We start from the raw sequence: 13,972 nt of genomic DNA on the forward strand, positions 1-13,972 counted from the left end.
TGGTTGTAAATTGTACTGCAGAAATGGATTGAAAGTCACAGAAAATAGAGGTTGTGGTGACAGAGAAGTACTTGGGATTACAAGGATTTACATCTGCAGAACAGCTGCAGGGGTTGTTGAGTGGTAGTGTTATGTCCTCTCAGACTATTGGTCTGGAGTAAGACTGGATATGGTTAAATAGTGAAATGAGTTGGTGTTTTTTTTTTAGATAGGGCTAATAGTTGGTAGGGCAATTTTCCTTTCCCCCAATTTTGTATTACCACGTCAAATACACACCAGTACAGTAGGTGGCAGTGTATGCGCCTAACAGTTGGATGCGATCCGCCAACCAAATCCCAAAGAAGAGTCCTCTATTTATCTATCTATCTATCTATCTCTATGGATCAAGCACACAGCGCGCAACTTTTGACGGTCTAGTGGTTTATCAAGGAAGCAACTCATCTAGTTGGAGACGTGGCTCTGCCCGGCTGCCATATTGAACACTAGCAACACACAGCTTAACTAGCAATTCAACTATATTTTCTTTGTAACGGCGCTTTAGAAACACTGGAACTCGACTGAGCAAACACCATCGGGGATTCAAGATCGTTTTCCTAAAGAGAAACTAAAAATGGTGAGCACCGTGTCACATGTCAAGGCTTTATCTTCTTTTCCGCTTTACCTTGATCATAACAACAAACATTAGCTTTCTAACGTTAGCCCCTTGGCACGAATGAAAATGAAAAGCAAATCAAACTTCACTTGCCAGACAACCACAAAGGTAATGTTAGCCAGTCAACTTTATTAGCTAAGTTAACTATATAACGTGAATACTACTATTATTTAGCAGCTAGTTAATGTAACTTAGCTACCTAATGTCGTTAACTAACTACTACAAATGTCAGCTCGTTGTTAGTTCAGTTAGCTAACGCTAGCTGGATAGCTAACGCTAGCTGGATAGCTAACGCTAGCTGGATAGCTAACGCTAGCTGGATAGCTAACGCTAGCTGGATAACTAACGCTAGCTGGATAACTAACGCTAGCTGGATAACTAACGCTAGCTGGATAACTAACGCTAGCTGGATAACTAACGCTAGCTGGATAACTAACGCTAGCTGGATAACTAACGCTAGCTGGATAACTAACGCTAGCTGGATAACTAACGCTAGCTGGATAACTAACGCTAGCTGGATAACTAACGCTAGCTGGATAACTAACGCTAGCTGGATAACTAACGCTAGCTGGATAACTAACGCTAGCTGGATAACTAACGCTAAGTAAGTTTACTAGCTAACTAGGTAGCTAGCTACAATTTAACAAGCGTGATAGATCTTTGCATTGTACAGGTTGGCTGCTACTGTTTGCTGTCTGTTAACTGTGCTAAGCTATTTTTTACTGATAACTCGCCTAGCAAGGCCAAGTATTTAACGTTAACTAGCTAGCTAGTTATCAATAAATATCAACCAATGGATCGTGGCTGTATGACCTTGTCATTGATTTGCACTCGGTAATCTAGTAAATGAAGTCGCTTGGATCAATGCGTTATCATGCCTTGCTTTGGTCCTGGTATTCTGGGATGGTAAGTGACTGAAAAATACTTTATTTTGTCACCTGTAGTAAATTGTAGCCAGCATATTCTGACCCCATCTTTATACATGTTTACACTGAGTTGCACTGGGGGTCAGAACACAATCATGGTTACATTATGACACCATAGAGCTGGCGTGAGATATGGGTTAGAAAACGTACCTCAATGCAGGGGTGGAATATGCCACTGTACTCCAAATTGTACCTTTCCACACTGATACATAGAGAGAATTGAAATACTGCAATTTTTCCCAGAAAACTGTCCTTTCGTCCTCATGCTAGCTAGGAGCCAGAGCAGTGGCATTCTAAACCCATGTTTTCCCATGTTTTCCGACTCATATCTCATGCCGGCTCCACGGTGTCTTAATGTAACCATGATTGGTTTCTGAAGCCGGTCAGTTCAGTGTAAACAAAAGTATTGGTAGCGTCGGAATCTGAGTAAATTGGCACATAACTACCTTGCTTGGCCAACAGACTTGTACCACTTATGGTAACCCTGTCTATCACTCTGTCATCATTAATGAAGACATCCCACTTGTGAACGTATGTTTGTGATTCTCTCTGTCCTCCCTGCAGGTGCTTTTGGCAGCGGCGGTGTGCACCAAGGCAGGCAAAGCAATCGTGTCACGGCAGTTTGTAGAGATGACCCGGACGCGTGTCGAGGGCCTTCTGGCCGCCTTCCCCAAGCTCATGGGCATGGGCAAGCAGCACACGTTTGTGGAGACGGAGAGCGTGCGCTACGTCTACCAGCCGTTGGAGAAGCTCTACATGGTGCTGGTCACCACCAAGAACAGCAACATCCTGGAAGATCTGGAGACGCTGCGGCTCTTCTCACGCGTGGTATGATACTATCCAATACATCTTTATTGGTCCATTACACAGAGACAATGGAAATGTATCATTTTGTGGTCATAGTACTTAGGGCGCACGCACACACACACACACACACACACACACACACACACACACACACACACACACGACAGGCTGGGAGCAGCACAGGGGATAACCCAATGCTATAACAGCCCACTGCTGCTTCCGAGTTCAGAATTCATCCATCCCACCAATAACTTCAAATGGGATCATATCCCACTATAAACGTATGACTGTTGGTTTGGTATTGAAGCGTTCAATTGTGTTTTTCTCTTTTCAGATCCCGGAGTACTGCCGTGTGCTGGAGGAAGGGGAGATCTCAGACCACTGTTTTGACCTGATATTCGCCTTCGACGAGATCGTGGCCCTGGGCTACAGGGAGAACGTCAACCTGGCCCAGATCCGCACCTTCACCGAGATGGACTCTCATGAGGAGAAGGTGTTCCGGGCAGTCAGAGAGGTGAGACACTTGTAGCTAAAGCGCCCATACCATCCAGAGGACGTTTATGTGTGTGGCTTTAGCTTATAGTAACCATGATTTGAACGTTCCTCCTCATCTGCTCGGCCCCACAGACCCAGGAGCGAGAGGCCAAGGCAGAGATGCGGCGAAAGGCCAAAGAGCTGCAGCAGATCAGGCGAGATGCCGAGCGCTCTGGGAAGAAGGTGCCGGCCTTCGGCGGGTTTGGCAGCACCGGGATGAGCAGCATGTCCTCGGGGTCAATCATCACAGACACCATCATCGAATCCGAGAAACCCAAGATGGCTCCCGTCCCAGTCAGGTACGCAAATGATGGAATTTAGGTGTTGAATTTGATTATGTGTATAATTGTGATTGGCAGATTGGCCCCAGAGTATTTCCTGATAACGTGACCAGGGTTGGAAATGAACTTTTTGGTCCAACAACCACTGGCAGGTAGATGAGAATCTTCTAGCCACTCAGTTTCTTTTTTTACCAGCCCAAATATTTTTGGGACATAATTACACCAAAAATCACATGACAAACGAGTATGCTTTATAATGTTTCTAAAACAAGAAATGTATTACTAGAAAGAAATAATGTGGTATATTGCTCCATTTAATTTTTGTGACCCAAGTCTTTTATCCAATATATGTTCAAATCAATCCTTTAGTTAGAATAGTAAAACAAATAATCAGTTCTACAATTAAACATTTTAAGAATCAACAAAGTGCCTGCCCTGTACAAAATGCTAAGTGATACGACTTATTTATTATTAGTTCAGGCCTCTAACACTGGCATTTTTTACAAGGATTATGTAAGTTGATATTTATGAGAACATATATAAATTGAGGAGCACAATTAAATTATGAGTGACTAAAAGTTTTATGAAAAGGATTTTGGAGTGTTCCATGCTCAAACACAATGTAACCTGAAATATTTTATTCATTCAGTGAGACAAATATTCAGCTGCCCCTTTAAGGGGTGGGCCATTACTATGGCAACGGCACTCTGTTTTTCAGAGATGATTGAGAATCTCTGCACTAGCAGCAGACAGTTGCAGCAGACAGTTGCAGCAAACTCAAACTAATATTGAAAACGACCTAGCATGTGAACAAAACTATAACTAGACAAGAAACATGAGGATAGTGTCACACTTGAGTAGCCTTTCGTGAATTCGACCGTTTACATTTTGGCTTTGGATTGGAAAAAAACTGTTACCAAATGCTGTGTAACCATCCGTCAACGTGGCTGGTGAAAGACGTTCTTGCCCACCAATGCCCTTCTACCCGCATTTGGCGGGTGTTAATTTCCCACCATGAACGTGACCTGACCAGGAAAAACTCTGGGCCACAGATTGAGGCTGGTACTGACGATCATGTGTCTCCCACAGGCCAACCGGATCTAGCAAAGCCCTCAAGCTGGGCGCCAGGGGGAAAGAGGTGGACAACTTTGTGGACAAGCTCAGGGGGGAAGGGGAAACCATCATGTCCAACACAGGGAAAATGCCTTCGCTTGCATCCAATGTCCTACCGCCACCAGTTAATGTGGAGAGGTACATTATTCCTGTTCTTCAAATGTTCATTTTTGATAGTAAGCCAAGGTTTTGCATCGGTCTTTATCTTGCAATCAATGTCTGTGCTTTACTATTGACACAATTCCCGTGTGTGACGATAAAACCTCAATCTTAACCTTGATGACACCTGTGTATATATGTTTTCCTCAGTGTCCACATGAGAGTTGAGGAGAAGATCAGTCTGACCTGTGGACGTGACGGAGGTCTACAGAACATGGAGCTCCTGGGCATGATCACGCTGAGAGTGACCGACGACAAGGTTGGCCGCATCCGCCTGATGGTCAACAACTACGACAAGAAGGGAGTACAACTGCAGGTGAGTTGTTCCAATCCAGACTGACCCATGACCTTTTGTAAAGGCTCATGGGTGGTGTTCATTAGGGCACAATGTTGCAAAAAATCCCGTGTTCTTATTTGACTAGTAACCCCAGCACCATTCCATTTCAAAATGTTTCTCCCTGTGTGCTCCTACTGAACATGGCCCTATGTATTAGATTTATGTAACAATTCATTCCATATCAGATATATTAATGTATGTCCACTGTTGAAATTGATTGCATCTCCCCTGGTATTTAGACACATCCCAATGTGGATAAGAAGCTCTTCACTTCAGACTCTGTGATTGGTCTGAAGAACCCAGAGAAGTCTTTCCCCCTCAACAATGATGTGGGGGTGCTGAAGTGGAGACTCCAAAGCACAGATGAGGCCCTCATACCTCTAACCAGTGAGTCTCATTCAACCTGTCATCCTGCCGGCACCATCTGTTATCTGCAGTTATTGTGGTATGATTTATTTTATGCACCTTTTTGTTTTGTCTGTAGTAAACTGCTGGCCTTCAGAGAGTGCTACTGGCTGCGACGTGAACATTGAATATGAACTACAGGAGGAGAGCCTTGAACTCAACGATGTAGTTATTGCTATCCCTATACCGTGAGTGCATGGGTGATAAAATGTTATATTTTATTGTATTGTTGTGACTGTATAACAACCTTGCTGGGTTCTCTATTGTCTGGTTTCCCAGAGACAGATTTAAGTTAGCCCTAGACTAAGAAGCATGTGCAATGGAGTTCCTCCATTGAGGTGTATTTTAGTCTTAGACTATGCTTCATTTGTGTCCGGTAAACCAATCAATCAAATGTATTTATAAAGCCCAATTTACATCAGCCGGTGTCACAAAGTGCTGTACAGAAACCCAGACTAAAACCCTACCCGGCAAGCAATGCAGGTGTAGAAGCACGGTGGCTAGGAAAAACTCCCTAGAAAGGCCAGAACCTTGGAAGAAACCTAGAGAGGGGTGGCCAGTCCTCTTCTGGCTGTTCCCGGGTGGAGATTTTAACAGAACATGGCTATGATGTTCAAACGTTCATAGATGACCAGCAGGGTCAGATAATAACAATCAGTGGTTGTAGAGGGGGCAATCGGTCAGCACCTCCAGGAGTAAATGTCAGTTGGCTTTTCATAGCCGATCATTGAGAGTTAGAGACAGCCTGAAGTTGATGGATGCGTTGTTTACAGTATATGGGTGTATATCCTGGTGTAGGTCTGGAGTTGGGGCACCTGTGGTAGGAGATGTGGATGGAGAATATAAGCATGACAGCAGACGGAACGTTCTAGAGTGGAGCCTACCCGTCATAGATGCCAAAAACAAAAGCGGCAGCCTCGAGTTCAGTATCGCCGGGCAACCCAACGACTTTTTCCCTGTCAACGTGTCCTTCGTATCCATACGCAATTACTGCGACATACAGGCAAGTTCCCCTTTTTACGTTGATGCTTACTAACTATGCACATTTAGGCCTACAGTCAAAGATGGAACACAATGCTCTTGCTGACATTGCTATCCCTGCATTTCACTCATCACATTACCTTTTTCTCCTATTCCCTCAGGTTGCCAAAGTGACTCACGTAGAAGGAGACGCACCAGTAAAATTCTCTTTAGAAACTTCGTTCCTTGTCGACAAATACGAGATCCTGTAAAAATCAAAAATCTACGTCAAGCTCCGGAGAAGACAAAATAAATACTCGCCCGCCTGTGTAACATTTGAGACTACACATCAACTGGACTCAACTCTTCAAAAGCCCCTCCAACGGCGGAGCGCAGTATTGGTGTATTTATGTTTGTATGAGAGAGAGAAATCTACTGTGTGTGTAATATATATAGAAAACAAAATTTAACAGGCAGCGAAACATGCTGTTGTCTGCCGAGGAGAGGCGGGAAGTCAAACCATGACTAAATTGGCAGCAGAGGGAGATGGGTGGTGCTCTTGATTATGTGGTGGGGGGGATGGTACTAGCTACAAACACGCATCAGTGACGTGTTCGTTAGGACGCACAACAGGGAGAGAGAAAATCCCACCCTTTTGCAACAAAAACGTATCCTTTCTCATTTGCGGAAAACTAAAGAGCCTTTTCTAATTCTACAAGTCCAAGGTAGTCCCTCCCTGATTCAGTCAGTTTCCTTCCGTTTGGTGCCTAATCAACATGACCCTGGTGGCTGAGCTGGTCAGTATTCAGCTGGTTCATCGCCCTACTTTTGAGGTTGAGAAATTAGTCATCCCCAACCCCAAAGAATCATGCATCCTCTACCAGAGCCATTTAGTCTTTTATACATTTAACATTAAACATTGGACCAGATTTAAGAAAGCAGGACTAGCCATGTAGTTATGATTAGAAACATGAAAGACCACATGTTCACCAGAAACCAATTTTAATGCCGCCTGTTTACCCACTAAAAGCAGGTTGTTGTTTTTTTTTCATTGGATTGGTTTATCTCAATATGTAGCTTCAGGTGTTGGCTGTGGTATTAAGAAACTTTAGATTGAAAAGAGTAAGCATCCAATATGGCTGCGTAGACCTGTCCAGCTAGTCCTCTAGCAGTTGACATTAACCTGTTCTCTCATTGTGTTTTAACTTATCCCTTTGTGTTCTGTAGACATACCTAGAAATGCAGTAAACATCAGCACTGTAAATGGTTTTTGGCATTTTCTTTCCCCCCCTTTCAAAATTCTACTCATCTCAAGGACGAACTGTTCATCTCTTCCCAACATAGGCATAGTTATTGAAAACCAGACAGAGACAACCCATGAAAAGAACAGCCAATTCACAAGGCTAACCACTGCATTTGTGGCTATAGGAGTTCTTGAAAAGTAACCAATTGAAAGCTCAATACTATTTACAAACTTATGTTGTTGAAAAGGGAGATCCGATCAGTATACTGTGGTCCATATAAGTTCTGTCTTCTGCCTTCAGTCATCAAACCAACATCAATAGAAGGAATACTTTGGTCCTATTGCAAGGATGATTCTGCTGCCAGTGACACCACCTCCCTCTCATGACTCCAGTCAGTCATTTACTCACACGATGAGCGAATGGTCTCTTTTAAAGTCCACTTCATCATAAGAACAACATGTAGGGGTTTCATTTTTGTTTTTATGTTTTGTTTGTATTCCTGGAATTTCAATGTGGTTGGTTGGATAATGGGTTTTGAAGATGGCTAGATGGGACATTTAACTGTAAAGAGAGGGAATCATAACATTCCACTATTTGATGAAAAATATCATTAATTGATTATTAAAGTGTATTCAATTTTCTGGTCATTGTTTTATTTTTGTATATTTTTTGGGGGGTGGGGGGGGTAGTTTCAATGTTCATTAATGCATTTCAATTACGTTATAGACAGGTAGGTTGACGTGCGCAACTATGGGGCAAAACAGACAGGGTTGGCTTAGGGTGCATTCGTAAATTCGCCCTGGGCGTTTGTAAATTCAGAGTGTTTCACTCAGTGTTATGTTAAAGCGCACACTGGCTGGGGAGTAGGGTTTATCTGAGCGTTCTGACCTCCCAATGGCATTCAAACACCCAAGCTAATTGGCTAAAGTTAGCTAGCTAGTTCCAGACAAACGAGAGAACCATTGTACTTGGCCTAGCAGAGCTGGTTATGCTGTTTTCATGTTATCCAGAGAGTTGGTGACTGTAACTGTGCCCCTGGCAACAATTGACGTTTTTTTGCAGATGTTTACTGACGCCAGCCATATTCGATGGGTGTTGAGCGTTTGTAAATTCATCAGTTATTCTGCACTCTGGCACACTCAGACGAGAGCGATCTGAAATCGGCGTAGAAAGCCAGGGTGAATTTACGAACGCGCCCTTAGATTTATGTAAACTATATTAAGTCTCCAAATATACAGTTGAACAATGAGCACTTGTCTCAAATACGTCATTACAGTTGTTGGTTAGCCAGCTAGCCATTTTTTTTAAACATATCAGTCAAAACACCTCAAAACAAGACATGGTATCAAGAACAAGATAAAACTAGCTGAAATGAGCCATCTACCATACCTCAAATGGCCATTCAGAATGAATCACAACACACAAACCTTCTGCCCCAGTGAAGCGTGTGCATCGTTTGTGACTGTCAACTAAACCCTTTTTTTATACATGACCCTAAAGGCGCCAGCGTACTAGGTTCAGTTTGCTCCTAGCATAACTCTGAATCGCATACTCCCTTAAAAAGACCTTTGCTAGAAAAACAAGAAAAAAATAGAACCGTGATATTGCTCTTTGTCCCACTTGAGATGCCGTAGCAACAACAGCCAGTAATAGTATGAATGAATTTAAGATAAATCAATACATTTTTGCCAGGGAGGTCTTAGTTGTGCAGTTTTACATCTAAGATGTTTGGTGCAGTATTTCTCAAGTAAGAAATTGTGCATGTAAACTAGTTGTCTTTCGTTGAATGACAACCAACACTTTTAAGGAATCCCCACTTCTTTGAGTAAGTTTTATAAAAATATTTATATTTTGTTTTTATATTACTTCTTTTTGTGATAGGGACAGAAAGTCGTCTGTGGGAGGCTAGGAGACGTGTTGTATAGTTAGTTTTTTGGGAGGTCACCTCTTGCCACTGTTTTGGTCCCGTAGCTACCACGTAGCGGTGTGAAGCGCACCCGTGCACATGAACAGATACTCTGTTTGATTGTATAAGAGCCTTGCATCACGCTCATCTCAATATCTGCGGTGCTGCTAAAAGAAAATCTACCTTTAAATTATAAAATCAATCTCAATGTGACCCACCAGATTCAGAAGCTTAAAAACTCCATTAGATTTTAGCCAAATGTTTTTTTTTTACTAAATCTGAATATAATTAATGATGGCTTTATATTTTATTTTGGAATCAAAGATAATAGTTTTAGTATAGTTTTTGTTAATTATTTTATTTCATTTGAATAAATTGTTTTTTTTCATGATTATTTATAGTTTTAGTGAGTGACAACACTGAATTTACAAACGCCCAAAGGGCACTCCAGATTGAATGTACGAACACGCTCAAAGTCGTAAAATGTCTTGCTAGTAATTTGTTATGCTAACAAGCTAGCAAGAGGTTGCATAGCAACAGCATCAACTTCCGGTAAACAGGCGAAGCGCTAGTACACTCAACTGAAAGGATACCATTCGTTTACAGTATACTAAAATGAACTAATAGTATATAGTATGTACTCATTAAGAATGTAGTATACAGTATGTTAGTATGGGTATTTGAACACAGCTCAGGTGTGATTGAGTTGTTACTATAGAAACCCAATGACATAATTTCCATGAACCTCCTTTTGCCATTGGGGCGGCAGGGTAGCCTAGGGGTTAGAGTGTTGGACTAGGTAAGGTTGCAAGCTCAAATCCCTGAGCTGACAAGGTACAAATCTGTTGTTCTGCACCTGAACAATCAGTTAACCCACTGTTCCTAGGCTGTCATTGAAATAAGAATTTGTTCTTAACTGACTTGTCTAGCTCATTAGCTCATTTTACTATACTGTAAACGAACAGTATGCTTTCAGTTGAGCGTACTAGCTCTTCGCATGTCTACTGGAAGTTGATGCTGTTGCTATGCAAACTCTTGCTAGCTAGTTAGCATAACAAATTACTAGTTAGACATTTTATGACTTTGGGTGTGTTCTTAAATTGGAAGCTTGGGCTGAGGAGTAGGGTTGTTTTGAGCGTTCTGACCTTACAACGGCAGTCAATCACCCAAGCTAATGTTGGCTAGCTTGCTAGCTACTTCCAGACAAGAGGAATACCTATGTGAGAATGCTGTTCATCGACTACAGCTCAGCATCCAAAACCATAGTACCCTCCAAGCTCGTCATCAAGCTCGAGACCCTGGGTCTCGACCCCGCCCTGTGCAAGTGGGTACTGGACTTCCTGACGGGCCGCCCCCAGGTGGTGAGGGTAGGCAACAACATCTCCACCCCGCTGATCCTCAACACTGGGGCCCCACAAGGGTGCGTTCTGAGCCCTCTCCTGTACTCCCTGTTCACCCACGACTGCGTGGCCACGCACACCTCCAACTCAATCATCAAGTTTGCGGACGACACAACAGCGGTAGGCTTGATTACCAACAACGACGAGACGGCCTACAGGGAGGAGGTGAGGGCCCTCGGAGTGTGGTGTCAGGAAAATAACCTCACACTCAAAGTCAACAAAACTAAGGAGATGATTGTGGACTTCAGGAAACAGCAGAGGGAACACCCCCCTATCCACATCGATGGAACAGTAGTGGAGAGGGTAGCAAGTTTTAAGTTCCTCGGCATACACATCACAGACAAACTGAATTGGTCCACTCACACAGACAGCATCGTGAAGAAGGCGCAGCAGCGCCTCTTCAACCTCAGGAAGCTGAAGAAATTTGGCTTGTCACCAAAAGCACTCACAAACTTCTACAGATGCACAATTGAGAGCATCCTGGCGGGCTGTATCACCGCCTGGTACGGCAACTGCTCCGCCCACAACCGTAAGGCTCTCCAGAGGGTAGTGAGGTCTGCACAACGCATCACCGGGGGCAAACTATCTGCCCTCCAGGACACCTACACCACCCGATGTTACAGGAAGGCCATAAAGATCATCAAGGACATCAACCACCCGAGCCACTTCCTGTTCACCCCGCTATCATCCAGAAGGCGAGGTCAGTACAGGTGCATCAAAGCTGGGACCGAGAGACTGAAAAACAGCTTCTATCTCAAGGCCATCAGACTGTTAAACAGCCACCACTAACATTGAGTGGCTGCTGCCAACACACTGACACTGACACTGACACTGACTCAACTCCAGCCACTTTAATAATGGGAATTGATGGGAAATGTAAATATATCACTAGCCACTTTAAACAATGCTACCTTATATAATGTTACTTACCCTACATTATTCATCTCATATGCATACGTATATACTGTACTCTATATCATCGACTGCATCCTTATGTAATACATGTATCACTAGCCACTTTAACTATGCCACTTTGTTTACATACTCATCTCATATGTATATACTGTACTCGATACCATCTACTGTATCTTGCCTATGCTCCTCTGTACCATCACTCATTCATATATCCTTATGTACATATTCTTTATCCCCTTACACTGTGTATAAGACAGTAGTTTTGGAATTGTTAGTTAGATTACTTGTTGGTTATTACTGCATTGTCGGAACTAGAAGCACAAGCATTTCGCTACACTCGCATTAACATCTGCTAACCATGTGTATGTGACAAATAAAATTTGATTTGATTTGATTTGACACCAATGAGACCACTGACTATTTTACTTACCCTAGCAGAGCTGGTTAGGCAGTGTTCATGTTATCCAGAGCATTGGTGACTGTAATTGTGCTGCTGGCAACAATTAGCTTTTTTGCTGATGTTTGCAAGTGTTTGCATAGTAACAGCATCAACATCCAGTAGACATGCAAACTGAAAGCAGACTGTTAGTTTACAGTATACTAAAATGAACTAATAGTATATAGTATGTATATACTCATTGAGTATGTAGTATACAGTATGTTAGCATAGGTATTCGAACACAGCTTTGGCCTTCCATGGAATGAGTTTGACACCCCTGCTCTAGAGTCTACATGCAAACTGAAAGCATACGGTTAGTTTACAGTATGCTAAAATTAACTAATAGTTTAAAGTATGTAGTATATACTCATTAAGTATGTAGTATACAGTATGTTAGTATGGGTATTCGAACACAGCTTTGGCCTTCCATGGAATGAGTTTGACACCCCTGCTCTAGAGTCTAGAGACAATCAAACTTTCTAATTTCAATAGTTCCTTGGTCATGTAACCATACTGGACTCATACCAGTTTCAGAATGTACACTCAGTGGGGCTACACATTCCCCATCCTTTAGTTTTTCCATTTACATCTCACATGGTTTTACATGAATTTTGTAAACTTTAGAATTTCAATAGCTCCTTGGTCACGTGACCTACTGACCTCAAACAAGGTTCAGAATGTACACTCAGTGGGCAAGTCAGATCCGTAACTTCGGGATAAGGATTGGCTCTAAGGGCTGGGTCGGTCGGGCTGGGGTACAAAGAGGGGCTCGAGCCGCGGCGGGGGGAGCAGTCACTCTGTCGCCCTCCTCTCGCCACCGTAGGATGTTCGTTGTGCTGCCCATCTCGCGGTCTCTCGTGCGTGGTCTCACAAGTGGCTGCGTGCGGGGGTACATTGGGGTGGCATCTGTCGGCGGGCCGAAGGCAGACTGGTGGGGGGGTTGGGTCCGGTGGTTGGTGATGGCGACTCTGGATGCACGCCGGGCCCTTCTCACGGATCTCCCCAGCTACGGCTTTAGCAGCTGACTTAGAACTGGTGCGGACCAAGGGAATCCGACTGTTTAATTAATACAAAGCATCGCAAAGGCCCGAGGTGGGTGTTGACACGATGTGATTTCTGCCCAGTGCTCTGAATGTCAAAGTGAAGAAATTCAATGAAATGTAAACAAATCCTGACCTTGACAGGACAACAACACTCATAAGATTTGAGGCAGAGAGTAAACCCATTGGCCCCGCAGTGATAAGGCATTGCATGAATCTAGAGGTATCTCCAGCTTGTCTGGGGAGGGAGGTTGACATCTGATGAATGTCAACTTGATGAAATTCAAAGGAGCATACCCACCTGTCACGGTCTCACTCAAATCACCCCAACACATTTGGTATATGTGCGAAGCTACTATCTGTGGGATTTTGACTGAACGCCTCGAAGTCAGAATCCCCCCTAAACGTAACGATACCGTAGCACCACGGATCTTCGGTTGGCCCGGGATAGCCTGCCTCAGGTGAGTAGAGCCATTCGTGATGGAGTTGGGGTGCGGCCGGGTGAGTTGCCGGACAAATCCGGACGACGCTGGGCCAATTGTGCTCTGCCCTATGGGACTCCCAATCACAGCTGGATGTGATGCAGCCTGGATTCGAACCAGGTACTCCAGTGACGCCTCTTGCATTGAGATGCGGTATCTTATACAGCTGTGCCACTCGGGAGCCCGACTTAGTCTTTGGTGCTTAAGTGTGGGTGCCCCGGTTCGCCTGGTGGGCAAGGTTATGGAAATGGCTGATTCCCGGCAGGGACGCAGTGATGGGTGATGCCCAGTGAGAGGGGTGTTGAGAGCAGGTGTGGAGGCCTGGAGGTCTGTAGTTCCAGGGAGTAAGCTATACACTCTCAGGCCCAGGGA

The 13,972-nt window shown here is 43.8% G+C and overlaps 1 protein-coding gene across 2 annotated transcripts; it reads left to right on the top strand.

The window, feature by feature from the left end:
• The first annotated feature begins 369 nt into the window (after window positions 1-369).
• LOC112266733 (coatomer subunit delta) lies at window positions 370-8,065 on the top strand. Of its 2 annotated transcripts, none has more exons than XM_024444479.2 (10): window positions 370-613; window positions 2,143-2,406; window positions 2,720-2,899; window positions 3,013-3,218; window positions 4,290-4,451; window positions 4,623-4,788; window positions 5,049-5,196; window positions 5,294-5,402; window positions 6,013-6,217; window positions 6,357-8,065. In XM_024444479.2, exons 1-10 carry the CDS (start codon window positions 611-613, stop codon window positions 6,444-6,446), a joined length of 1,533 nt encoding a protein of 510 aa, XP_024300247.1. In that variant the 5' UTR covers window positions 370-610; the 3' UTR covers window positions 6,447-8,065. The 2 variants fall into 2 exon arrangements, with proteins under 2 accessions (XP_024300247.1, XP_024300246.1); XM_024444478.2 differs by lacking the exon at window positions 370-613 and adding an exon at window positions 634-760.
• The last annotated feature ends 5,907 nt before the right edge of the window (window positions 8,066-13,972 follow it).

This window comes from Oncorhynchus tshawytscha, linkage group LG14 (assembly GCF_018296145.1).
Source record: "Oncorhynchus tshawytscha isolate Ot180627B linkage group LG14, Otsh_v2.0, whole genome shotgun sequence".
NCBI classification, from domain to species: domain Eukaryota; kingdom Metazoa; phylum Chordata; class Actinopteri; order Salmoniformes; family Salmonidae; genus Oncorhynchus; species Oncorhynchus tshawytscha.

Coding starts and splice junctions, on each gene's coding strand:
- LOC112266733 (XM_024444478.2), top strand. CDS start 713: ATGAAAATGAAAAGCAAATCAAACTTCACTTGCCAGACAACCACAAAG. Junction 2,900..3,012: donor TGTTCCGGGCAGTCAGAGAG/GTGAGACACTTG, acceptor TCGGCCCCACAG/ACCCAGGAGCGAGAGGCCAA. Junction 6,218..6,356: donor GCAATTACTGCGACATACAG/GCAAGTTCCCCT, acceptor CTATTCCCTCAG/GTTGCCAAAGTGACTCACGT.